The 27,358-nt window shown below is 35.5% G+C and overlaps 1 protein-coding gene and 1 long non-coding RNA gene across 2 annotated transcripts in view; both read right to left on the bottom strand.

Moving 5' to 3' along the window:
• Window positions 1–222: 222 nt before the first annotated feature.
• Window positions 223–27,358, bottom strand: part of LOC127855257 (protein KRI1 homolog) — a 58,382-nt gene continuing 31,246 nt past the window's right edge. Inside the window, exons 2-18 of the mRNA XM_052390698.1 lie at window positions 23,951–24,071; window positions 17,497–17,567; window positions 16,798–16,906; window positions 16,353–16,458; window positions 15,663–15,740; window positions 14,838–15,015; window positions 13,562–13,665; window positions 11,696–11,825; window positions 10,912–10,992; window positions 9,446–9,631; window positions 8,486–8,570; window positions 7,779–7,885; window positions 5,477–5,594; window positions 4,597–4,727; window positions 2,928–2,992; window positions 2,417–2,512; window positions 223–1,577 (exon numbers count right to left, since the gene is read on the bottom strand). Coding sequence (XP_052246658.1) covers window positions 500–1,577; window positions 2,417–2,512; window positions 2,928–2,992; window positions 4,597–4,727; window positions 5,477–5,594; window positions 7,779–7,885; window positions 8,486–8,570; window positions 9,446–9,631; window positions 10,912–10,992; window positions 11,696–11,825; window positions 13,562–13,665; window positions 14,838–15,015; window positions 15,663–15,740; window positions 16,353–16,458; window positions 16,798–16,906; window positions 17,497–17,567; window positions 23,951–24,029 — 2,802 coding nt within the window. The 5' untranslated portion in view covers window positions 24,030–24,071 and the 3' untranslated portion in view covers window positions 223–499. The remainder of the gene's footprint in view (window positions 1,578–2,416; window positions 2,513–2,927; window positions 2,993–4,596; window positions 4,728–5,476; window positions 5,595–7,778; window positions 7,886–8,485; window positions 8,571–9,445; window positions 9,632–10,911; window positions 10,993–11,695; window positions 11,826–13,561; window positions 13,666–14,837; window positions 15,016–15,662; window positions 15,741–16,352; window positions 16,459–16,797; window positions 16,907–17,496; window positions 17,568–23,950; window positions 24,072–27,358) is intronic.
• Window positions 18,955–23,483, bottom strand: LOC127855285 (uncharacterized). Its single transcript, XR_008037440.1, has 2 exons — window positions 23,308–23,483; window positions 18,955–20,315 (listed from the first exon to the last, which is right to left on the bottom strand). It is a non-coding gene; the product is annotated as an uncharacterized LOC127855285 (long non-coding RNA).

Consider the following 27,358-nt stretch of genomic DNA (forward strand, 5'->3'; position numbering starts at 1 on the left):
AAATTGTATATTTTGTCTGCATGTACAGAATTCCAATTCTAAAACTTAAATCTTTACAAACAGTTGAAACAGTAAGCCCTTTCAATGCCGACATAACCTTATGTTTATTTAAAAAAAACATGAAGCAGCTTCAAATTCAGACAGAGATATGTAACATGTGTTTATATGCTTTCTTGGTCATATTGTTTTTATAGGTGGAAAAAACATCACAAAGCATTTACATAATGTTAATAAGCTTATATTAAAACATCTCACTATCAAAATAGTGTACGAACACATTTTGTTTTCAACAACCAAACATTGTTTCAACGACCAGAATGTTTTCCCTATTCCCAAATGAAGATGAAAATTTTTTAATGAGTTAAACTACTGATATAGGAGACCAACGCGTGAAACCACTAATCTTCGACAAAATTTCACACACTTTGTTTCTGACTGCTGTTTATTTTTTACTAAAGGCGTCTTTTAAACACATATTGCTATAAGATTAAAACGCTTCTTAATTTTGCTTAAAGTTCTTTTCCTTTCTTGGTTTCACCTGAAACATTTCCTCTCTTTTCATGTACTTAAATTTCTTAGGATTGATACCATAAGCTTTCAACCTCTCTTCAGACATTTGTGGCTTCTTCCCTTCCGGTCCCCACTGCTTATTTTTCTTTTTCTTTAATGATTTATGCCCTTCACCTTTTTTCTTATCAGATACACTTTCAACTGGCATTTTCACACTTTCACCTTCTGGTTTATTAGCAACTAGCTTCATTTCTTTTGCTTGACTATCAGCCAATTTCCGTTTCTTATTTTTCCTCTGTCGTCTTGAAAGTTTTTCCTTTCCATTACCAGCCATTTCTTCAAACTTCCTTTTCTTCCCTGCTTTATCCTTTTGGCCTTCAGTTGCTTCAATAACTGACAGATCCTTTTCTTTATTTTTATGCTTTTCAACATTGTCAACTGACTCACTTTTTTTATTCTGTTTATGTGTGTCAAAATGTTCAATCGATTCGCTGTTTTCTTTCCTAATATGTTTTTCAACATTTTCAACTAATTCTCTTTTTCTTTTGTGTTTATGCTTTTTAACATTTTCAATTGACTCATTTTTGTCTTCCTTAATTAGGTTTTCAATATTTTGGACCAATTCTCTTTTTTCTTTTTGTATATGCTTGTCAACATTATCAACTATTTCAGTTTTTTCTTTCTTTTCAAGTTTTGAAACATTATCAACCGATTCCCTTTCAAAGTCCTTCTCTTTCTTTTTCTTCTTTTTCTTTGTACTAATTTCTCTGTCGTTTACCTTAGCACCATCCTCTTCTGTCCCAGCATTTTCAGAGTAATCAACGATGGCACCATGTTTCTCTTTCTTCTTTTTGACAGACTGTGACACACTGTTTTCCAAAGATCCTGTATCTTTATCCGTCACAGAACCTGATTCTTCATCATTAGTTACACCTACAACAAGATGTGTCTCATCACCAATATCTTGCTTCTTCTTTTTCCCTTTCTTTTTCTTCTTTTTCTTGCTGCCAGATGCTTCAGCTGCTAAGGAATCTTTTGCCTTCACCTCTTCCTGTTTTTCTTCTTCCCTGTAAACAAAAAGATATTTGATTAACAAGATATGTGTTTATCAGAAACACTATGTCCTCTACTGAGCCGCTTTGAAGCTATATATTTGACCTTTGACCATGAAGGATGACCTTGACCTTTCACCACTCAAAATATGCAGCTCCATGAGATACACATGCATGCCAAATATGAAGTTGCTATCTTCAATATTGCAAAAGTTATGGCAAAATGTTAAAGTTGGAGCAAACAAACAAACCAACCAACAGACAGGGCAAAAAAAATATGTCCCCCACTATAGTGGTGGGGGACATAAAAACCTTAATTCCATAACATCATTCATTGACAGTTGTATTTAAAATGTCAGTATTGCATATATGGCTGTTTTAAGTAGGACCATTTCATTTATAACAACACTACATGATATTGTGTACTTCAAAGAAACACGTATCTCAATTTTGAAGTAAACACATGGTTGTGCAAGTTTTCTGCTCGTTGTTACATTCTTAGCCAAATAGAATTTTTACAAAGGACACACATTCCCCAACTATCAAACCCATATTTCTATGTTGTATACTCTTGATATCTTTCATACATACGTCTGTATAAGTTGAATATAGTATTGGTTTACAGCAAGATTTTTTCTGCAGAATCTTTAATTTCATGTAGAATGTTACTGCTCAAAATACAAAAAGTGCACAGTCATACATTATTTTATCAAATATTTATTTAATCCCATCTCGACAAACGATTTATTTTTTAATGTACACAATAACTGAAAGCAATTTTTCGGCAACAAAGATGTTGCTTTGTAGCCTGTGACAAGAACAATATTAAGTAAAGTAAACACACAAATACTCACGTTTGAAACACGCTTGTGAGGATGTGCTTCTTCTTGTTTTCGTTCCTGCCTTTTGCTGTGAAAGATCGAATGTCTGCAAGCTCCTCGTCTTCAGTCCTGAAATCCAACAAGACTTGTGACCATAAGCTCGAGTTTAGAAGTCATTTGATAGTTTTACTTTTACAGACACAATTTTTAGCTCTAAGGAATTAACTGCACAAGAGTCAGGAATATTTTTGAATAACTTTTAAAAAGTGGTCCAACCAAGGAACATTCCTTTTAAGATTCAACAAAATTGACTGGTAGGTTAACGCCGAGATGTCATTAAAAGTAGATGCGTACAAAAGAAAAATGTCTGTCATAGGAGTTTAAAAGAAAAACATTACTTTTTCCCCGTCATAATAATTAACTATAAAAAAACATGGGAAGATGCATGTGTAAAGTCTCAAATTGAAGAATTGTTTGGTGGATATGGAACGCCTATACATTGGCGTCAAGTGTGTATTTGATGCTCATCAGTTGCCATAGTTACCTGTATTGACTCATCTTCTTCACAGAGGCCCAGGCATTCAATTCCTTGTCACGTGCTTTCAAGATCTGTAAAGTAGAAAGGCAATGGTATACTTATGTGTGTTGCATCATGGGCTTTGTCATATTGTCATGAATAATTTTATTAATGCAAAATGCATAAGTGTTATAATATATTTAATTTCAATGGTGTTCAAAGAAAAAACTATTTTCTATTACCATTTTTGAAATAAAATATTATGTAACACCATGAGTAAAATATTTCTTCATTTTTCCACCTCTTTATACAATTTTATACATATCACTTAAAAACTGAAAAATAACAGTAAAATCTCAAATTTATTTCCCTGAAATTACGAACTCCATGTAACTTTTGTACAATCAGATACTGTAAAATCAATATTTTTCACCACACAATATTTTTTGTTGATGTTCGTAGATCTGCTCAATCACGAAATCAAATATTCCGCAAATGTTTGCATTGTATGTCTTATATAAGCATAATCAGACATAATAACAACAAGGGACAAAATTGTCACAAAACCAGGTTTTCATTGTGAGAAAAAAATCTGATAAAGGGAGAAAACTCAAACTGAACTTTTGAAATGAACAAACAAAATTAACCCCCTTTGTAAGTTTGTTTAAAAAAAAATAATCTATTTTTAGTCGTGGCAACCTTGACATTGGAGATATTGACGTGATTCTTTCGTGCGACACACCGTACCATGACGTGAACAAATGTGCCAAATGATTTTAAAATCTCACAATGAATGACATAGTTATGGCCAGGACAAGCTCATTTATGGCCATTTTTGACCTTTGAACTCAAAGTGTGACCTTGACCTTGGAGATATCGACGTAATTATTTGGCGCGACACACCGCCCAATGATGGTGAACAAATGTGCCAAATGATTTTAAAATCTGACAATGAAGACATAGTTATGGCCCGGACAAGCTTGTTCCGCCAGCCCGCCAGCCAGCCAGCCAGCCAGCCCGCCCGCATTCGCCAATCTAATAACCAGTTTTTTCCTTCGGAAAACCTGGTTAAAAATCCGCTAATTTAAAATCAAACAAAATGACCGGATATTGCAAATCCACAAATTTTCATGTTAACAACCTTAAAAGAAGCCAAAGTATCTCAAGGCTTTAAAGAAATAATTTAGTTTCTAATAAAAAATATCTTTAAACAAGAGATGTGTTTGTCAGAAACACAATGCCCCCTACTGCGCTGCTTTGAATGAATTTTTTTCTATTATATCCCTTTAAAAAATATTACTTCCCTTGTGAAAATGATCTGTACCTGCCAAATGATATTAAATAGAAATTATCTCCCTTGAAAGCTTATTACTTCCCATGGATTTTTTTAAAACCTTTTTACCGTAACGGATGACCTTGCCCTTGACCTTTCACCACCCAAAATATGCAGCTCCATAAGATACACATGCATGCCAAATATCAAGTTGCTATTTTCAATATTGCAAAAGTTATGGTCAATGTTAAAGTTTTTGGACGGATTGACAGACTGACGGATGGACGGACTGACGGACAGTTCAACTGCTATATGCCACCCTACCGTGGGCATAAAAATCATCTAATTCTAAAAAACAACATTTGATAACACACTCACATTCTTGTCAAAGCCCACCAAAGCTTTAAGTGCATCATTGCTTACCTCGTCGACAGTGAGACCAAATGAGTTGGGTGTGACCTTCCTGTACTTAAATCTGCACGGCATGTCATCAATGATGTCCTCATAATCCAGCTTGTAGTACTCGTCAAAGTACTCTTCAAACGTCCTCTCCTCTGAAAACAACATTTTTGCCTTTTCCAGAGAAAACCCGACTTAATAAATGTCCTTAAAATGTCTACACAGGCTGATCAAATGCTGATCTGGGACGACACTATATCTCACCTCCTACAAAGTTGATTTAATCCGATTGCCTAGAGTGGTCACGTGCCCATGGTGTATTTTCCATACACCCCGAGTAATTTCCTTACACCCCTAGTAATCGAGTAGTTGGTTGAGATATAATCGTTAGGGATATACACCCTCAGTAATTTCATACCATACGAGAGCAAAGCTTTTTTCTCTCGTATAGTATAAAATAACTGAGGGTGTATACCCCATACACCATCAGTTACTTACAGTGTAACTAATATTATGCTTTTATGGTATTTTTCTGTAACAAAAAGTCTCATCCAAACAACTAGCAAAGGACTCCAAAGGTCTCCACATTCGACTTTTGTCTCAAAACTCCACCAATGTCCACACAATCCTAACCAAAACATGGAGATTTGTTAAGCTGGTGCCAGGACTGGTGTATTGAGTATCAGCCATCTAGATTCCAGAATTTCTAGCCTGTAGCTTTAGTAAATGGCATGTTTTTACCTCAAAATATTTTTCTCTCTCAAAAATTACCAAAACTTTTTTACAAAAGTTTATTAACTGTCAATTGAGGAAACCAAAGTACAACTATTATCAAATTAAACAAAAGCAAAAATCACCCCCCTCAAATGCCTTAAGTCAAAATGAATATTTTGCATCTACATACTTGGATCAAACACAGGTTTCTTTGTATTAAGTGCCTGAGCCAGTTTGTGTTTCTTCTTCTTGTTCTTCTTATCCTGCTTCCTCTGCATGTCAGCCACAGGGTCATAGTCAGCATCCATCTGGAAAGACATATACCAAATCTTAAATATGAGCTGCGCACTGAGGAAAGGGGACATGTGTAAACTGTCTTCCCAGATCAAGGACGACACTTTCAAAATTTACTGGATTTTTTATAAGACATTTCCTTTAAATAAAATATAATAAAAAAGTTTTGTCCCTGATAAGCATCTGCACACTGCACATATCAAACTGAAAGCTTGCAAAAGTAGCATATCTACAATCTCCATAATAAACTCAGTCTCCAGTTTAAACATTAACACATTAACCTATAGGCAGCGTTATAGAGAATGTTTGACCCATGGGGGTAAATACCCCCACTTTTCAAAGCTTGGGGGTAAATGGTCAAATTTTGCCTTGCTTGAAGGGTAATTTGCTAACAGTAAAACAAGAATATAGCCGCGGTACAGACACACTACTTTAATCATGTAAAACACAATAATCCATTAACTATGTGTATTCCTTGGAAGTAGTAGGTTTCTTAAATTTTTTTTTTTTTTTAACTGCCTTGGTTTATAGGCTTCGACCACCGTGCGCCACGGAAAACCTTTTTGCCATCTTTGAACAGATGATTTATTAGCGTTTAAAGCGAGATTATACGATTTTGTCAAATATTAATAAATTTATATAAAATGTGTAAAAAACTAATTATATATATATTTCAATATAATCAATTTTACTTTGGGAAGTAATTTGTTTTGGCTTCGAAGAAGCCATGATGACCTCTTCATGTAATTTAATAAACACAAAAGCGCTTGACTGTCTGTTAAAACAAGAGCTGTCAGAGGACAGCGCGCTCGACTATTCGAGTGCTTGACAGTATAACGTAAGCCATCATGGAGAAATTGTTCATATTCAATAATTTATAAGACTATCTTTCAAAAATAAAAAAAGGGAAAATAATAAAAAAAAATTGGGGGGGGGGGAGGGTAAAGGGGGGGGGGTGAGAGGGGGGTATAATGTGGGGTGGGGTAATTTATTAATGATGTTTAAAAAAAAAAATGGGGGGGGTAGAGGAAAGGGGGGTGGGGTGAGATGTAATAATGTGGGGGTGGTGGGTTTATTTATAAGATGATGTTTAAAAAAAAAAAAAAATTGGGGGGGGGGGATGGGGGGTAGGGATTCTGGGTAGGGGCGTGGGGTATTGTTTGGGTGGAATCCATTGTGGTATTCAGATAAGTGTTGTTTTGTCAAAGTAATAATAAAATGTGATCATAAATAAAGATGTTATGGCAATTTAAGCAAAATGTTCAATAATCTAAGTGTAAAAGAGCCATAATTATGTCAAAATGCTTGATACAGTGGTCTGCTCTTGTTTATAGGTTGGGGTCATGTTGGTAAACAAGTATGCAAAATATGAAAGCAATATGTCAAGGTACAAAGAAATTATTTGGGGTAGTACGAAAACTTTAACATTTGTACGCTAACGCAGACGCCGACGCCGGGGAGTAGGATTGCTCCACTATATATATTTCATACATAATAGTCAAGCTAAAAAATCAATACTAAATTTACCATGCGTCGAGATGAAACAGAGTTTACATACCGACTGGCTAGAGATGAAACAGAGTTTACATACCGACTGGCTAACTATTTATTCAATCCAGCGCACAAATTAGCTGTAATTTTTACGATTACCAGTCTCATATTTTGGCGAAAGACAATCAGCTGTTTATATTTTTTGTTTACGCTATACGCAGAGAATTTACATTATTTGCGTAAGTCCAGATTGGCTTGCTTAAATGTACGTATGGAAATGATAAATTGAGCGTATATTGATTTGTATTTCTAAAACGTATATTACGCTGATACGCAGCTTATCTAGAACGCTGTATAGGAATGTTTGTAACATTTGAGCTTTGACCAAGTTTCCATATTTAAAACCCCAACCAATATGGAGCTCCAGAATTTATGTATGAGAAAATGTAGGGCCTATTGCATGAAACAAACGCTGTAAATTTGGAAAAAGGTGAATACATTTGGAACTGAATAAGTGTTACCAATTTAGAAATATAAATTCAGTGATTAAATTTTGGAAACAAAACGCACCTAAATGTCATTTTTCTAATCTGTTAAATTTTCTTTAAATATTTTGAAAGTATCAAATACACAGAACTAGACGTACTAAATTTGCCAATCTTAATCTGTGAATACACTTGGTTCCAAGTAAATAAAGTGTCGCCTACACAGAAATCTGGGTCTTCAACGTTGGGTTCTTCCAATGCCCTGCCCCCTTCGTATTCCCCTGCCACACCCACCTCGGGGTCATCCTGACCCCAATCATCCCATTTCTCTGAAAAACAAAAGCAGGAACTTCTTGTTGAATAAGAAGAGCGGAGAAATATAGAATACTTGGTAAGTTTAAAAAAACAGAGTGTGAAGTTTATTTAGCAAAGCTTACATAACATAAACCACATGTCTAGGGTGTGCTGTCATCATAGCAGTTTTGATGTTGGGGAAAAAAGTAGATGGCAAATAGAAAACTGCCCAGCTTACTGGCAGCCATGTTTTATAACAGACTGTTTGTTTTTTTGAAGATTGGAATATAAATGGGACTTTTAAAGTGTTAAAGAGGCTTTTCCTTTTTGACCAATTTTATATTGCCTCATTTATTATTACCTCTTTTGACCATATGTAACCCAGTTTTGAATGTGGTCCAGATATTATTAAGACAAATGTTCTGACTAAGTTTCTTGAAGATTTTACAATAAATGGGGGTCCATAAAGTAAAACAAGGTAAATGTTGACGACGGATGACCAATAGCGAACAAATGACGGACAAAAGGTAATCACAAAAGCTTACCATCAGAATGTTGTCCTCAGATGAGCTAATAAACACAAATGACAATTGCTTTTGGAAATACCCATACAATAAAATCTGTCTAACAAGTACCTGTGTCATACTCATCATCAGAAATGTTGACTTCTGGCTTGACTTCCTCCTCTGCACCACCATAGTACTGGTCATCAAAATATTTCTGAAACATTACATCATAGTAAGGTTTATTTGCTGCAGAGAAACACTCATTTATTAATATGACTTACAAGCCAACATCCAATTTTAGAGAAGTATGCCTGCATTTAGAGAAGAAAAAACTTCAATTTCTCACCAGTTTGCCCCCAAAAGCGCAAGTAACGATACACATTATTGTTCACTGCACAAATAACTATAAGTTTTGTCATTTTAAATTATTGTAAATGTCAAATAAAACATTCAAATAATTGTATGATGTTCACATTTTAATAGGTTTTAAAGTCTAAAGCCCATATACATTCAACTGGTTTTGAATTCATGTCATCTTCAGGAATGTTATAACCAACCTATTACCATAAAAAAATGTCTTGCTCCATTTTTATTCAATACCTATAGATAGGACTATTTGATTGATCATTAATGTTAATCAGATGCAACACCAAAGGTTTCATGCTCAACTCTTAAAAATGTCAAAATTAAAAAATCACCGTGATGTTCACAAACTTGCATATCATACAGCGCTGATTTGGATATCGTAATTCACAAATCTTAAATATGCAACTTTTTTTTTAAGTTTAGCAACACTACAAATCAGATGGATGTATTAAATAACGTTCACTTTCAAACAGTCCTTTTATATCAAATGTATAAATTATTAAACTAAATGTAACAAAAACATCTATATTATGGGAAAAAAGTGTAATATATTACTAACTCTTTGAAAAGATTTTTGGCAACAATTAAACTACAAGGTATGCACAAAATAATAATAATGTACATTTTAACTTGTGTTTGGGGCAAACACGTTAACCTATATTTTACAAAATGAAAAGGCAGAGGCCCACACAAATACTGGTCTGCAACATTGCACCAAATTACCTGCATCATCTCATCATGTTTTGCCGGATCAAATTCGCCTTCTAGTTCTTGTTCATCGAAAGCCATGGCTTTGTTCCCTGTAATTGCTCGCAGCTTATCAATCTTGGACATGATTTCCTGACGTTTCAACTTCTTCAGCTGTTTCAAATCGTCTCGTTTTCTCTCCTTCTCAAGTTTCTTCCGCTCCTTAAAACAAAAAGATTGATAAATGCATGTAGACATTTTGGATTGGCAATTTACTGGCATACATAACCCTTTATAAACTAAAAATTGAACAAGGGCTGTTTGTAAAACATGCATGCCCCCCATATGGGCTGTCCGTTGTAATGGCAGCCATTGTGTGAATACGTTTTTTGTCACTGTGACCTTGACCTTTGACCTAGTGACCTGAAAATCAATAGGGGTCATCTGTGAGTCACGATCAATGTACCTATGAAGTGTCAAGATCCTAGGCAAAAGCGTTCTTGAGTTATCATCCGAAAATCATTTTACTATTTCGGGTCACCGTGACCTTGACCTTTGACCTTGTGACCTAAAAATCAATAGGGGTCATCTGCGAGTCATGATCAATCTACCTGTGAAGTTTCATGATCCTAGGCATATGCGTTCTTGAGTTATCATCCGAAAACCATTTTACTATTTCGGGTCACCGTGACCTTGACCTTTGACCTAGTGACCTCAAAATCAATAGGGGTTATCTGCTAGTCATGATCAATCTACCCATGAAGTTTCATGATCCTAGGCTTATTGATTCTTGAGTTATCATCCGGAAACCATTTTACTATTTCGGGTCACCGTGATCTTGACCTTTGACCTAGTGACCTAAAAATCAATAGGGGTCATCTGCGAGTCATGATCAATCTACCCATGAAGTTTCATGATCCTAGGCGTATTCGTTCTTGAGTTATCAGTCAAAAACCATTTTACTATTTCGGGTCACCGTGACCTTGAACTTTGACCTAGTGACCTCAAAATCAATAGGGGTCATCTGCGAGTCAAGATCAATTTACCTATGAAGTTTCATTATCCTAGGCCCAAGCGTTCTTGAGTTATCGTCTGACAACCACCTGGTGGACGGACCGACCGACCGACAGACCGACATGAGCAAAGCAATATACCCCCTCTTCTTCGAAGGGGGGCATAAAAAGTCTAGAAAAGTAATGTTGGGTTCAGATTTGTTTTAATTAGTGATTTCATAAATTGGTCACCGTCAAACAGCTCAAAAAGCTTGTCAAAGAAGTGACAAATACCTTCCAATGCTGCATGTCATAATATGTAGCAAGTTATGCATTTTCTGTGTGAATTTCCAAGGAACACATAGTGACCTTGTGAATTCAGACAAATAACAACTTATACTTTAAAGGTAGATGGGACTGAGTTTGAAATTAAAAGAAAATCCATGACCAGTCTACAAGTTTTATGATCTTGCCTGGCAAACTAAGACCAGTCTATGTAACCCTACCAACCTGCGTGGCCTTGCGTTTTTCAGCCCTCTTTGTATCCTTCCTTCTAACTGTGTCCTCCATGTCTCTAGGGTACGACTTGATCTGAGATAGAAACAGTACACTTGTACACAGTAACCACTGGACAATCTACTGAAAAAAGGGTAAAACACGTAATGGACGGGGTCCCTTTGTAGCGCTCTGCACATCCTCTAAAACACGTAGTGGACGGGGTCCCTTTGTAGCGCTCTGCACATCCTCTAAAATTTGTATATGCATCTGTTAAGTCCTTGTGTGTTTTTTTTACAAAGTACACAAATTCCAAAGAAAACGAGTTGCATGTTTTCATTTTCAATCAGTACAAGTATTGACGACCTGAGCAAGCATCATCTTCTGCTTACAGTATTCATGAATGCCACACTTCAGCTATACAGAGGAATTAATATACCTTAAATAGCATAAGTTATGCATACAATTCTCTTAAAAGTGTAACAAACAGACATGAGTTCACATCATCCTCAATACAAGGAGTCAACAAGTCTATGTCTGTTGACAGCAACTTTTAAACATCAAAATGTCATCAGAGTCAGTTGTTTATGTAACCACAATTCATCTTGCTCAAAGTGTTGAAGTGAAAAAAGGGAGCCTCGCTCAAAAATTAGCATGTGCAGTCTGCACAGGCAAATAAGAATGACACTTGCAGCCTTAACTGGATTTTCACTAAAAAGACACTTTCTTGAAACAAAAAATATCATAAAGGCGTTTTCCTGGACTGAGTCTGTAATCAAAGATTACTATTGATGTTTACCTCGGCTGCATCTGGTTCCTCGAACCTAAAGTTGTACTTCCTCTCGAAGTCTGCCTGCTTGACCAGCAGTTCTTCCTCTTCAGAAAGGTCCTCATCATCATCATTCACTATCTCATCATAGGTAGGCATCCTACGTGGAACAAGAATAGGACAGTTACATTTACCGGTATACAAAATTTTTGTTTACAAGTCTCTTTAACTGTTCTTATCTGTACTACAAGAGGACTCATTTGTAACATTACTGAGGCAAGTTATGTGAACAAATGTTTACCCAACATACTTGAATCAATTACGCCCCCTCAAAACTAGAGCTTTGTCACAGACGTGACGTATACCCCCACGTGCCGCATTGATACAGACTATTTTGCATGTTGTCTTCACAAAACAAGAGAATATAATTTATGGTGATTTTTAAGAATTATTATGCCATAATTATTTATGGTCATTTTGACCTATGAACTCTTGAATTCTTTCGCATGACACTCCGTCCAATGACTGTGAACAAAGTTAATGTACAGAGTCATTTTAAAATCTCACAATGAGTGACATATTTATGGCCTGGACAAGCTCATTTATGGCCATTTTTGACCTTTGAACTCAAAGAGTGACCTTGACCTTGGAGATAAGGACGTAATTTTTTCCTGCAACACACCGGCCAATGATGGTGAACAAATGTGCCAAATGATTTTAAAATCTCACAATGAACAACATAGTTATGGCCCGGACAAGCTCATTTATGGCCATTTATGACTTTTTAACTTAAAGTGTGACTTTCACCTTGGAGATATCAACGTAATTTTTTCGCGGGACACACAGTCCAATGATGGTGAACAAATGTGCCAAATGATTTTAAAATCTCACAATGAACAACATAATTATTGCCCCGACACGGTTATTTATGGCCTTTTTTGATCTTTGAACTCAAAGTGTGACATTGACCTTGGAGATAAGGACGTAATTCTTTCGCGCGACACACCGTCCCATGATGGTGAACAAATTTGCTAAATGATTTTAAAATCTCACAATAAATGATAAAGTTATTGCCCAAACAAGCATTTGACCCTTGAACTCCAAGTGTGACCTTGACCTTGGAGATATTGACGTACTTTTTACACACAACACACCGTCCCATGATGGTGATCAAATGTATCAAGTTATTTTAAAATCTAATGATAAATGACACAGTTATGGTCCGGACAAACTTTCGGTTTAAAACACACTATGTGACCCCGTGACCTAATTTTTGATCCGGCACGACCCATATTCAAACTTGACCTATACATCATCAAGATACAACTTGTGGCTAAGTTTGGTGAAGATCGGATAAAATTTCAGGACAAACCAACAGACAAACTGACCAACCGACCAACAAAGTGACTCCTATATAGCCCCCATTACCAATGGTAATGGGGGTATAATTAAGAGTTTAATAATCATTATGATTTCAGTTAAATAGACGATATATTTAAAATTCAAAGCCAAAATATAAATAAACATTTACTTTTGCATTAAACTTTTGAAACAGTGGGATTTTAAGGCATAATTTAGTCAACATAGACTGGTGATGTGTCAGTCTTACTGGTAATAATGAAACCCTTTAAATGGCCCAGACATAAAAGAGCCTTGTTCTGACAAAACAGGGTTTAATGAATGTGTGTAAAGTGTTGTCCAAGATTAGCCTGTGCAGACAACACTTTCAGACTAGCCTGGTTTTTTGTTTAGAAAAAAGCTCCTTCACACAAAAATTCAATAAAAGCAGAAAGTGTCGTTACTGATTTGCCTGTGGGACAACACTGTATGCATGCACATGCATTAAGCCGAGTTTTCCCAGAGCTAGGCATATGTAGGTCCCATGTATGCACATACCCTTCACCATCCTTGTCAATGTACTGCTTGTTGAGGATATAGTTCTTTAGGAACTTTTCCCCGTCATCGAGGTCTTTCCTCTGCCAGTAGTTCTTCAATGGCTCCTGCAAAGTGGTCCAAAACACAAAATAAGTTATGCCATATTAACATTGAATGTGATATTTATCATGCTCAGCTCTTTTATGTTCATGTCATTTTGCCATTTTACCTTACTATACTGATTATCCCTGCCACAAAAATGTAGTAGGAACTGGATGTAAACAAGAATATCAGTGAAACTGATGGATGCTCCCCGATGATGCGCTTTGTCAATCTATGTGTTAATAACCACCTAAAAAATCTATTATTTAGTATTAGCCTCAGTGACCTTGACCTTGATCCCAGTGACTTCAAACCTTATCAAAAGGTAGAGGTCCATGCAAGGTACTTACATGCCAAATATGTAAGAGATCGGTAAAATATTGAAGGCGCTATGAGAAACTGTAACAAAATTGTGACAGAAAAACCTATTTTTAGCCTCTGTGACCTTCACCCAAGTGACCTTAAACCTCATGAAAAGGTAGAGGTCCATGCAAGGTACCTACATGCAAAATATGTAAGAGAATGGTAAAATATTGAAGGCGCTATGAGAAACTGTAACAAAATTGTGATGGAAAAATCTATTATTAGCCTCGGTGACCTTGACCCCAGTGACCTCAAACCTCATCAAAAGGTAGAGGTCCATGAAAGGTATCTACATGCCAAATATATAAGTGATTGGAAACATATTGAAGGTGCTATGAGAAAATGTAACAAAATTGTGACGGATAAATCTATTTTTAGCCTCGGTGACCTTGACCCCAGTGACCTCAAACCTCATCAAAAGGTAGAGGTCCATGCAAAGTTTCACATGCCAAATATGTAAGAGACAGGTAAAATATTTAAGGCCCTATGAGAAACTGTAACAAAAGTGTGACGGAAGGAAGTAAGGAACTTCAAACTGGCAACTATATGCTCCCCGAAAATTTTCGGGAGCATAAAAATAACAGACAGAGTGGGGTGGGGGTTGGGGGTGCAGTTTGCTTATTTTTTATGAAAACCCATTTTGCAAATATTGATGTTATTTTATAAAAAACACGTCCATGTCTGGTGGGTACAATTCGATATGCATCAGTGCTAGTATCAGGGATAGAAATAAGTAGTTTCCCGTTCGCCTGGGGCTAGTTGATAAAGGTCTGAGCTAGTTAAAAAGTTATTTTTTATCCCAAAGTATACTTGTACTTGTACCCGTTCTTACCAGCTCGACTCCGACCTGCTTCTCGACCCCTAACCCTTCACTCTGCCCCTTGAGCCACTCCAGATAGTCGGCCTCCTCCCTCTGTTTCTCAGCTCTAGTCTTCTCTCGAGGCTTCAGCAGCTTCAGGGAGCCTTCAGAGTCAGACTCATCACTCAAGTCACCCGCTGCTGCCACCACACTGTGGATGTGGAATAATTTGTGCATTATTTAAGTATTCGTTTGAGTCACCCTCTGTGAAAATGGGGCTTAACGCATTGCGTAAAGTGTCATCCCAGATTAGCCTGAGCAGTCCGCATAGGCTTATCAGGAACGCCACTTTGCACTCTAATGTTTTTTTTGGTTTAAAGGTAGTGTCTTCTTACCAAAAATCCAGTTTTGACCAAAAGTGCAGACTGTACAGGCTAATTTGGGGCGACACTTTACGCATATGCATTAAGCTCTGTTTTCACAGAGTGATGCTTTATGTCAAATCTCACTGCACAAGTCCTATTGTTAACAAACAAATTACAACAATATCAAAATTTTAATGACTTAAGCAGAATGATTGTTATTTACTGCCTCACATGTGGCAGACCGATGTTTAATCCACACACGTGCTCATAATTTAACCCTGCAGGGCTTTTTTTCTTCATTTGGGGAAAGGGCCTAGCGTTCCAATTAGGGTGCAAAGTTAAAAAAAAAAGAAAACAGGGAGATATTTTCCAACGCAAACATGAACAATAGGTTGGATTGCATCATATAAAAGAAATTCTCTTGATATTCAATATGATTCTCTATTGAATATCAGGTTATAAAAAATCTTTATATAAAATAAATTAGACTTACCTTTTCCTCAACATCTCCTGCTCCTCTTGGTAACCTATCCCAGAGGTACTGGGCTTCTGCTCTGTCTCATCGATAATACTGGAGAAAAACCAAGTGATCATTTCCAATACTTTTTTTTATCAGTGTAAAAAAATCATTGAAAATCATAATCTTAGATTAATTACTTTTAAGAGAACAAGGATTAAAAGAGGGTTCACATGTAATTTTCTGGTAAAGACAGTACAAGATTGGTAAAGATAAAATAAAAATGAGGACAAAAGCTCCAGTGGTTCTGGCACAATTTTGCTTAAATATGACTTAAAGCATAATAATTAGGTTGGAGGAAACCTGTGCAAATTTAGTGATCGAATACAAAAAGAAAGCATCTGTCTCAAAAATGTCCATTTTTGCTTCTGCTTTTTTACTATGGGCAGTTGCTCAACAATTATGTTTTTAAAAGGGTGAATCTTGTTAATATTTAACTCCACTTATAAATCTTAAAGAGAAACTGTGCAGGTGAAGCCATGAAGATTTGACACAACTTCCAAGTTTCTATCCGCAACTGATTATTTTTTCATATTCTTTCTTTAAAAAAACCAACCTATTACATGTACTACAAGAATTTTCAGGCCCAATCTTGCTTATATCCAAATTTGCCTGCAACTTAATTCTCAGGTGAGTTAAAAACATGAATATGTCTACTTTACTTACCCTCCTTTCTCTAAAAGAATCTTTCTCTCATAATCTTTCAGGTACATAGGTTTATCCTTGTCTTTTTTGGTCTTTGACTTCTCTTCTTTTTCCTCATCGACTGTTTCTGTTTAAAATCATATCACATTTACACAGTTTTAATATTTTTTTTAAGTTAAAACATGAATGGTCACTCATGTTTATGAATGCATATATTAATATACCACAAAAATACAGATTTTCACTCTTTTTTTCTTAAAGCGACATTTGTAATTTTTGGGAAAGGGTACATTTTTGTTCATCTAATCCTCTTTTGTGGATAGTCAGAAAAAAACTAAACAATTTCCTTTGTTACCTACACCACAAAGTAAAAAATACTGTGTAGTAGTGTTTACACTTTATTTATACTCAATTTATATTTCTAAGGAGCATAGCATGTCTACACCTTGCATTAAGATGAACATACCTTTTTCATCATTAAAAAATCTGAAGTCTTTTTGATAGATTTTTGGATCTTTGCTCTTTAGTGCAGCCAGCGTTCGAAGCCAATCCCTCTCCAATTCATCAGTAAGAGCCTATAAAACAGTTGAGCTTATTTAAGTGGTACTACATGTATAATAGTTTTTTTTTAATTGGTTGTCATCGTTGAAGGACCTTAAAACTTAACAATAACAGAGAGATTTTATAGCAATTGCAATGCTGATGAATTGCTACAGTTTTGCCAAATAAGGCTGTTCCTTCGCCATAACATTAATGCCAAGATTTGTTCATATTCACTTTAATTTTATATATATTTTAAAATGATTTATTCATCAATCATAAATGTCATGCTAAATATATGTCAGCAACCTGGCATAATGCTATTTGGTTGTTTTTATCTTTTGTTGTTTAGCCACACAAATATTGAACTTTATTCACTATTGCATGATGGTCTTTATCACTCTTTACCTGGCTTAGTTCATTGTTATTACAACTTATGGTTTCCATTGTATCTTTCAGAGTTTGTAGCTGTAAAAAATATCACAATTGAACTTGCTAAAAAATGGCTCCTTGTTATAAAAAGAGAAGACAGATTTTACAAAATGGCAAAAATGGAGGCAGATGCCACATATTTTCAAGTGAGCACCAGGCAACTGATTCAGTTATTCTTTAACCCACAATGTACCTCTGCATCGTCATCTTCTGTCTCCGAGGAAGAAGAGCCACTGTCTCCTTCATCCCCATACTTGTCTTTCACTGCAGCACAATGTAGGGTTATAATAATTATGATTATAAGATCACAGAGCTCCAGCTAGGCCTTTATTGTAGGGCGCCCTGCCCTGCCCTTCCTAGCCCCTCCTCTCCTCTGCCCTTTAATTTTTTATTTTTTTTTACATATGATAATTAATAAATCTCTTTTACATTGTAACAGGGACCTATACAAACAAAGGGATTAGCAACCTCGCGATATCCCGTTACAGCACGCAAAATAAACCGGTGCGCGAGATCAGGGACCTATACTTTAATCTCGATCGATTGGTCCCGGTGTAGCGATAATAAACCGGTGCGCGAGATTTGATAATCTTGATCGATTGGTCCCTGTGTAGCGATAATGCGGCTACACGATATCGATTGCGAGGGATTTCGCTTATTTAACGCGTTACGTTTTTTCGGATTCAAATTATATTATGTTAAATAAACAAGTACCTATTCGTTTAATTGTTGCGTTGTTGATCTCAAAATCAATCATTAATTAGTCTTATTATTACGCAGTATGTCAAATGGGCACCCAATTATCGGACTCTTTGATGAATATTAATTGCCGGTTGTTTCGCCAGGGTTAAATTGCCGTTGTTTATCGCACGTATGTGCATGTAAAAAAGACCGGTCTTTTAATAGAATTAAAATGTTACCATGTTTTGTTTAAAATAGCAACATTATCAAGACATGTTAAGTGCAAACAACTCAAAATGTATAATTGTTCTTTTAACCTCCGACGCAGCAAATTTTCGAATGTCATTTTAATATTTATTTGGACTCCTTTAAGTCATAGTGAACGTTGGAATTCATGGAATTTACTGAAAATGTCTTCTAAACATAAAAATTTCCTTTCATGGGATGACGACATAGATTTAGATTTGGTATAAGGTTATTATACTGATGATGAGGCAAACAATAAATCGCAAGCAAGCATGAAAGAGCTGTGCTATATTTGTCCTGTTTGTGGTGCGGAGTATAAAAGTGTATCAGGATTTCGAGGTCATGTCATAAAAAAACATCAACAGAATTTACGAGGTAATAAATATTGGATGCATTTTTTTAGATCTGCATTTTGCGTACAAACCAAACAAAAAACAAGAAAGGTTTTCGTGTTTTAGTAGTTCTATATATATATATATATATATATATATATATATATATATATATATATATATATATATATATATATATATATACTCATGTTTTATTCGTTTTATTATCATATATATCTCGAACAATCAATATAAAAAACAACATTAATAAATCAAATCCTCGCACATGCAAGTAAGATATCCAAAACAGTGGACACATGATACGGTGTAATAATGATGAGACAATTGAATCTGGCATTTACAGTTACTACTAAATAGTGTGTACAAAGGAGTTTAGTGTTTTATTCCTTTAATTATTTTCAAAGAAATGAATATAAAACGTGTTGTAGAATGGTTTTAACAAAATTATGGACAAAGATTTAAATGCAGTTAATAGAACATAAAAGTTTATTCTGACTTAAGCATGTTAAGCTAATCGTCATTTACATTACATTTACAATAACAGCATGCTTTTGAAGTAAATACAAATCATGCATCACTTCGAAAAAGTTCCTTTTACAATATAAGGAATAAACATGTTTTCGTGAGAATGTTAATATTGTTAATACATAGTGACCTGTCTGTACCAAAGTTCATAAGTGAAAAATATAATTATTAAATGACTTTTTTAAACAAGAATTACATACATTAATATAAAATTAGGACACATATAAGAAAAAAATATGATCCCTGCATATAACTGCATAAAGTATATACTTGCATTGTTTTTTCATTCGTATTTTTTTTTTTAGAAATATAGAATTGAGTAATACTGACAATGTAAAAGCTGTATGATATACCTCTACCTATGCTACACTTAATTGTAGTTAAGTATAAGTAAAATCCCTGTGTTGACAACCTATACTAAAGCAAAACTATAGTTTATGTATAGCGATATGGTTCCTTAGAGTATATAAAGTACAATCATTTTATTTAGAGAGAAATCTATAAGTAAAATTAATAACTCCATCTATATAAACTAGTTAATTTCATTTATCTATATCCCTACATCGACTATCTATGCGAAAAAAAAATAATTGAAAATTCCACCTCAGGATTTCCTATGCAGACATCAAATTTTAACAGTCTTTCCTATAACACCAGAACATAAGCAACGCGATTGATATGTTGTGGCAGTCCAGTCCATATTTGGTGAGATCTCGGAATGCATTTCCGATGCACATAGACAGAGCACGTAAAATCACTCTTAATTTCAACCGATAACTTGATTGCTGTCAGACTGTCATTTGCGTACAACTGTAACATTTGAATTGATTGCTCTAATTCCTTTACAACGAACTGAGATGAAAAATTTTGCAGTTTAAGTTCCACAGCAAAGTCTGAGAAGGTTGTCGTCTCCACCTCCATTTCTAGAAGCCCTGAACTACATTCCATCACATCAGCTTCAGGCTTATCATTGTTTGTCTCCTGGAAGGAGTCAAGCTCATATGTGGAGTCTTCATCAATAGCATAACTATGATCACTTGTGAACTGCACATTTTCACTTTCTGACTGGGTAGAAGAATCTGTTGTAGCTTTAATGTTCACCAGGGGTTCACTGGCAACATGGTTTTCTTCCTTTGGCTGTTCAGATGTTATGTAGTGGTACTTGCGTTTCACCGTAAGGGATCCTCTTTTGCGTTTTCTAGGCATTCTAAAAGCATAAAACAAAACATATTCTAAAAATCAGTTAATAAAATGTTTACACAGTCACCATCATTTATTGAAAACATGGCTTGCCACCATAGGAAGACTAATAGACTATGCAACCTTTTTCCACATTTTTCGAAACGTTAACGCAAAACCTAAACGCAAAGTGTGACGGAATTTCAGACGACCAGACAGATGGACATAAAAATGTACTTAGTTGTATCAACATATTAATAAAATTAATTGAAATATTTATGTAAGAATTCCAATTTTTTGCATTAATTGAATAACAATTATCTACACATTTCAGAAATTCTTAATAGAAGCATTAACAATGTGGAAACAAACTCTTGAAAATATCTCAGAATAAATGTTTTCTCCAATGATAAAGAAATATGACCTTTGCAATTTTTCTAATTTTTTTTCTAGAATAATAGTTATTAAATTTATATTTTAAAAAAAATGGCCAAACATTCTGTGAATGAGAACGATTATATGTCTCGTGTTTTGAGAAAACTTGGCATAATGCATGTGCGTAAAGTGTCGTCCCAGATTAGCCTGTGCAGTCCGCACAGGCTAATAAGGACGACACTTTCCACTTTTATGACATTTTTTGTTGAAATGAAATCTCTTCTTAGCAAATATCATTGAAAATTCCACCTCAGGATTTCCTATGCAGACATCAATTTTTTTTTTCAAAAAATGCATTTAAAATATGCACCATACATTTCATTGAAATGTAACATTGGTACAAACACAAACAATAATAGAGCTTGTATTGATCAATCCCTAAGAAAAAGTGGAGACAAATGTTAATCTCAATTGTTTTTTTTTAAATAATTGATTAAGGACTAATATTGTATCATCATTGAGCTTATACAAATCAAGAACTTTGCAAATAATGCAAATTAAATGTACACCACACAATGCACTGAAGTGTACAATTTGCTAATCCTTAGCATGCTGGGAAATTTGTCGTCTGCTAAAGTGTTGTCTGCTGAATTTCTAAAATTAGCATTTTCTTAGATTTTTTTCACAGAATACTTTCAGAATAGCAAACAGTTTGAATCCTGATGAGACGCCACGTTCTGTGGCGTCTCATCTGGGTCCAAACAGTTTGCAAAGGCCTTTAAAGTTTGATTCCAGCGCTGAAAGGGTTACGATACCAACATGAATAATATAGGGCTAGTATTTACAGAGCCTTGGCCCTTACGCAAAAAGCAATGACATATGTATACAAAACTGAAAGCGGTCTAACAATTAAAAAATGACTAAAGTTATACATGTGTATTGTCCTTTAGCTTATACAAAGTTATGAGTTAGTAAATAATGCAAATTAAATGTGAAACACACAATGCATTGAAGTGTCACATATCTAAAGATACCAACATGATTATCATAGGTCAATTATTGACCGAGCCTTTTGAAAAGAGCATTGACATACACATTCAAAACCGAGACTGGTTAAAAAAAAAAATGACTAAAATTGTATAATCTCTGAGCTAATACAAAATTATGCCTTTGCAATTCATGTAAATAAAATGTGCACCACACAGTTTATTGAAGTGTAACATTTGCAAAAATACCAACATGATCAAAATAGTGCTACTATTGATGGAGTCTATTGAAAAAAGCCTCAACATATGTTGATAACACGTTTAACTAAAAAAATTAAAAAATAACTGAAATTATATCATCTTGGAGCTAATACAAAATTATGCCTTTGCAAATAATACAAATAAAATTAGCATCACACAATGCGTTGAAATGTAATGTTTGTAAAGATACCCATAAGATTAATATAGGGCTAGTATTGACTGAGCCTTTCGAAAAGAGCCACGACATATGTTGATCAAACTGATAGTGATTACAAAATAAAAAAAATGACTAAAATGGTATTATCTTTGAGCTAACACAAAATTATGCCTTTGCAAATAATGCAAATTAAATTTGCACCACACAATGCATTGAAATGCAACGTTTGTAAAGACACCAACATGATATATATAGGGCTAGTATTGACTGAGCCTTTCAAAAAAGAGCCACGACATATGTTGATGAAACTGATAGTGGTAAAAAAATAAAAAAATGACTAAAATTGTATTGCTTTTGTGCTAATTCAAAATCATGAATTTGCAAATACTACAAATAAAATTAGCATCACTCAATACGTTGAAATGTAATGTTTGTAAAGATACCAATAAGATTAATATAGGGCTAGTATTGACTGAGCCTTTCGAAAAGAGCCACGACATATGTTGATCAAACTGATAGTGATTACAAAATAAAAAATGACTAAAGTTGTATAATCTTTGAGCTAATACAAAATTATGCCTCTGCAAATAATACAAATAAAATTAGCATCACTCAATGCGTTGAAATGTAATGTTTGTAAAGATACCCATAAGATTAATATAGGGCTAGTATTGACTGAGCCTTTCAAAAATAGCCACGGCATATGTTGATGAAACTGAAAGTGGTAAAATATAAAAAAATGACTAAAATTGTATTGCCTTTGTGCTCATTCAAAATAATGAATTTGTAAATAATACAAATAAAATTAGCATCACTCAATGCGTTAAAATGTAATGTTTGTAAAGATACCCATAAGATTAATATAGGGCTAGTATTGACTGAGCCTTTCAAAAAGAGCCACGACATATGTTGATGAAACTGATAGTGGTAAAAATTAAAAAATGACTTAAATTGTATTGCCTTTGTGCTCATTTAAAATCATGAATTTGCTAACAATACAAATAAAATTAGCATCACACAATGCGTTGAAATGTAACGTTTGTAAGAATACAAAAAACAATAGTATAGAGCTTTATTTGACCAAGCCTTTTGAAAAAAGCCACGACACACGTTTCTCGGATTATGGAAGTGTAAACAATGATACGCATGATTTGGTGAAAATACCCACCGTTGTTTTATAAGTAAATACAAAGCATTGTCGAAAACAAATGAAACAATAAGATGTATCAAACTCAACAAACCTTTGCAATGAATACTTCTGTGTTGGCAACACTTGGTTAATTTGTACTCTTATTATTTCTCGATTGCTTTGTCACGGTCTCGCTTTGTCAAAATGGCGGCTGTTAAAATTTGCCTCGAAGCGCGAAGTCTCGTTGGGTCGCAAGTCTCGTTCCCTTTTGCGTAACAACGCGATAGCTTGTTCTTCAATTCAGTGAGTGTCTCATCCCTTTGTTTGTATAGGTCCCTGATTGTAATTAATTTATTCATCATTGTAGACATAATATTTGAATGGTTTAATAATAATGAGAATATTATATTCTAACAATTATTATAAAGATATAAATTAACATGCAACAGGAAGCATTCCAGAAATGCCCACCCCACGTGCTCGAAAGTACCCTTTTGACAAAATACTGCGTGTCAAATGTGCCCTTTTGACAACCCCCCACCTGCCCTTTTCAAATCCTTTCTGGAGCACTGAGATCAAAGGTATATAGTGAAGAGACATATACCAAATTGGCAGAAGATATCTTTAATATGCATTTCTGAATGTTTAAAGAATGTCTTGTTCATTTTAAATCCATTAAGTATATGTTTGATCCGAATCAAGTCTATCCGAAATAATCTATAATTTACACAACCATATTATATAAAAACCCATACATTTTTGTAGCTCTTCCTTCTGTCGCCAGTTGTTGTACCTATCTGCATAGGCTTTGTTGATCTTAAAACCATCAGACATCGCTACAATTAAAAAATCCTAATGATTAAGAATTCCAAAACATTATCCGGGTGTCATTGTATTCAATATAGATATGACACAAATAACGGTACCAATAGATATTACACGTCAATCAAATGAGGATTGATACAATAAATATTGTTTACAAAGATATTGTATACGGATGAAGGATTCTTATTAGAAATCAGATATTATGATGAAATTAGTTACCATATGTATGCGTTTAAAAATTTAAATCTCAAGTTTTTAATCTATTACGGGAACTATTTTGCGTTTGCTTCAAACACGAGTCGAGAAGGCCACAGGTACAAACGGTCTATGGACGCTTAATTACCGGTTAACGTTAGCAGAAGGATATGATTTCCGTTAAAGTTAAAGGTATGTGAAGGAGCTATACAATGCGCTTCAGAGCAAAAACAACACATGCGCCATGTCTAATTGGAGTTATATGTGCCGAAACCATGAATCGTGCACTTTTTGGAAATAATTGAACAGCGTTTATGGCAATATATGTGTATAAATTATACTAAAACGCGCAACGTTGTCTGTCCCCGAGCGGGTATAATCCATTGTCAAGTCTGAGGCATGTAATTGAGTGCAACAATACACAACGGGGCATTAGCAGAATAAGTGCAACATCTTTTGGTGTTATATTTTCCGATAGCGCAATGTACAATATCTAGTTGGAGTTACATGACCAACGATGTGCAACGATGTCTTACCCTCTGCCAGTATTTACCACTGTAAAGTTAAAGGCTTGTAAATAACTCACACAACACGCCTCGGCGCAAAAACAACGCACGTGTAATATCTATTTGGAGTACTATTTTCAATTGCACGGGTGAAAGGCACAGAATGTGCATAATCTAGTTGGGATTTCCTAACCAGGGTGTATCGGACATATGCTAGGCGTGTGATTCCGTAAAATATTTCATTTCGGACCATTCACACCACCTGTGCTCTATCGGACTGGACTTGATTTTTTCCATAGTACAGAAAGTGCTATATCTATTTTGAGTTCTATTTATCCTCAAACGCGCAACGGTGTCTGTCCACGAGCGGGTACAAACCATCGTGCAGTCTGAGGCATGTGAATGAGTGCAACAATACGCTGCGGGGCATTAACAGAATATGGGCAACATCTTTTTGGTGTTATATGTTGCATTATATATATGGCGCGCAATGTGCAATATCTAGTTGGAATTACATGACCATGCTGCAAAGGCAGTGCATATGTACACATTTTGCTTCGATGTCCAACGATGTCTTGCGCTCTGCCAGCATTTACCACTGTAAAGTTAAAGGCTTGTAAATAACTCACACAACACGCCTTGGCGCAAAAACAACGCACGTGTAATATCTATTTGGAGTACTATTTTCAATTGCACGGGTGAATGGCACAGAATGTGCATAATCTAGTTGGGATTTCCTGACCAGGGTGTATCGGACATATGCTAGGCGTGTGATTCCGTAAAATATTTCATTTCGGACCATTCACACCACCTGTGCTCTATCGGATTGGACATGATTGTTTCCATAGTACAGAAAGTGCTATATCTATTTTGAGTTCTATTTATCCTCAAACGCGCAACGGTGTCTGTCCACGAGCGGGTATAAACCATCGTGCAGTCTGAGGCATGTGAATAAGTGCAACAATACGCTGCGGGGCATTAACAGAATATGGGCAACATCTTTTTGGTGTTATATGTTGAGGTATATATAGCGCGCAATGTGCAATATCTAGTTGGAATTACGTGATCATGGTGGCACTTTATAATGGCACAGAATGTGCATGATATAGTTGGGATTTCCTGACCAGGGTGTATCGGACATATGCTAGGCGTGTGATTCCGTAAAATATTTCCTTTCGGACCATTCACATCACCTGTGCTCTATCGGATTGGACTTGATTGTTTCCATAGTACAGAAAGTGCTATATCTATTTTGAGTTCTATTTATCCTCAAACGCGCAACGGTGTCTGTCCACGAGCGGGTATAAACCATCGTGCAGTCTGAGGCATGTGAATAAGTGCAACAATACGCTGCGGGGCATTAACAGAATATGGGCAGCATCTTTTTTGGTGTTATATGTTGCGGTATATATAGCGCGCAATGTGCAATATCTAGTTGGAATTACATGACCATGGTGCAAAGGCAATGCATATGTACACATTTTGCTTCGATGTCCAACGATGTCTTGCTCTCTGCCAGTATTTACCACTGTAAAGTTAAAGGCTTGTAAATAACTCACACAACACGCCTCGGTGCAAAAACAACGCACGTGTTATATCTATTTGGAGTACTATTTTCAATTGCACGGGTGAATGGCACAGAATGTGCATAATCTAGTTGGGATTTCCTGACCAGGGTGTATCGGACATATGCTAGGCGTGTGATTCCGTAAAATATTTCATTTCGGACCATTCACACCACCTGTGCTCTATCGGATTGGACTTGATTTTTTCCATAGTACAGAAAGTGCTATATCTATTTTGAGTTCTATTTATCCTCAAACGCGCAACGGTGTCTTACCACGAGCGGGTATAAACCATTATGCAGTCTGAGGCATGTGAATGAGTGCAACAATACGCTGCGGGCATTAACAGAATATGGGCAACATCTTTTTGGTGTTATATGTTGCGATATATATAGCGCGCAATGTGCAATATCTAGTTGGAATTATATAACCATGGTGCAAAGGCAATGCATATGTACATATTTTGCTTCGATGTCCAACGATGTCTTGCTCTCTGCCAGTATTTACCACTGTAAAGTTAAAGGCTTGTAAATAACTCACACAACACGCCTTGGCGCAAAAACAACGCACGTGTAATATCTATTTGGAGTACTATTTTCAATTGCACGGGTGAATGGCACAGAATGTGCATAATCTAGTTGGGATTTCCTGACCAGGGTGTATCGGACATATGCTAGGCGTGTGATTCCGTAAAATATTTCCTTTCGGACCATTCACATCACCTGTGCTCTATCGGATTGGACTTGATTGTTTCCATAGTACAGAAAGTGCTATATCTATTTTGAGTTCTATTTATCCTCAAACGCGCAACGGTGTCTGTCCACGAGCGGGTATAAACCATCGTGCAGTCTGAGGCATGTGAATAAGTGCAACAATACGCTGCGGGGCATTAACAGAATATGGGCAGCATCTTTTTTGGTGTTATATGTTGCGGTATATATAGCGCGCAATGTGCAATATCTAGTTGGAATTACATGACCATGGTGCAAAGGCAATGCATATGTACACATTTTGCTTCGATGTCCAACGATGTCTTGCTCTCTGCCAGTATTTACCACTGTTAAGTTAAAGG

Source organism: Dreissena polymorpha, chromosome 13 (genome assembly GCF_020536995.1).
Source record: "Dreissena polymorpha isolate Duluth1 chromosome 13, UMN_Dpol_1.0, whole genome shotgun sequence".
NCBI lineage: Eukaryota > Metazoa > Mollusca > Bivalvia > Myida > Dreissenidae > Dreissena > Dreissena polymorpha.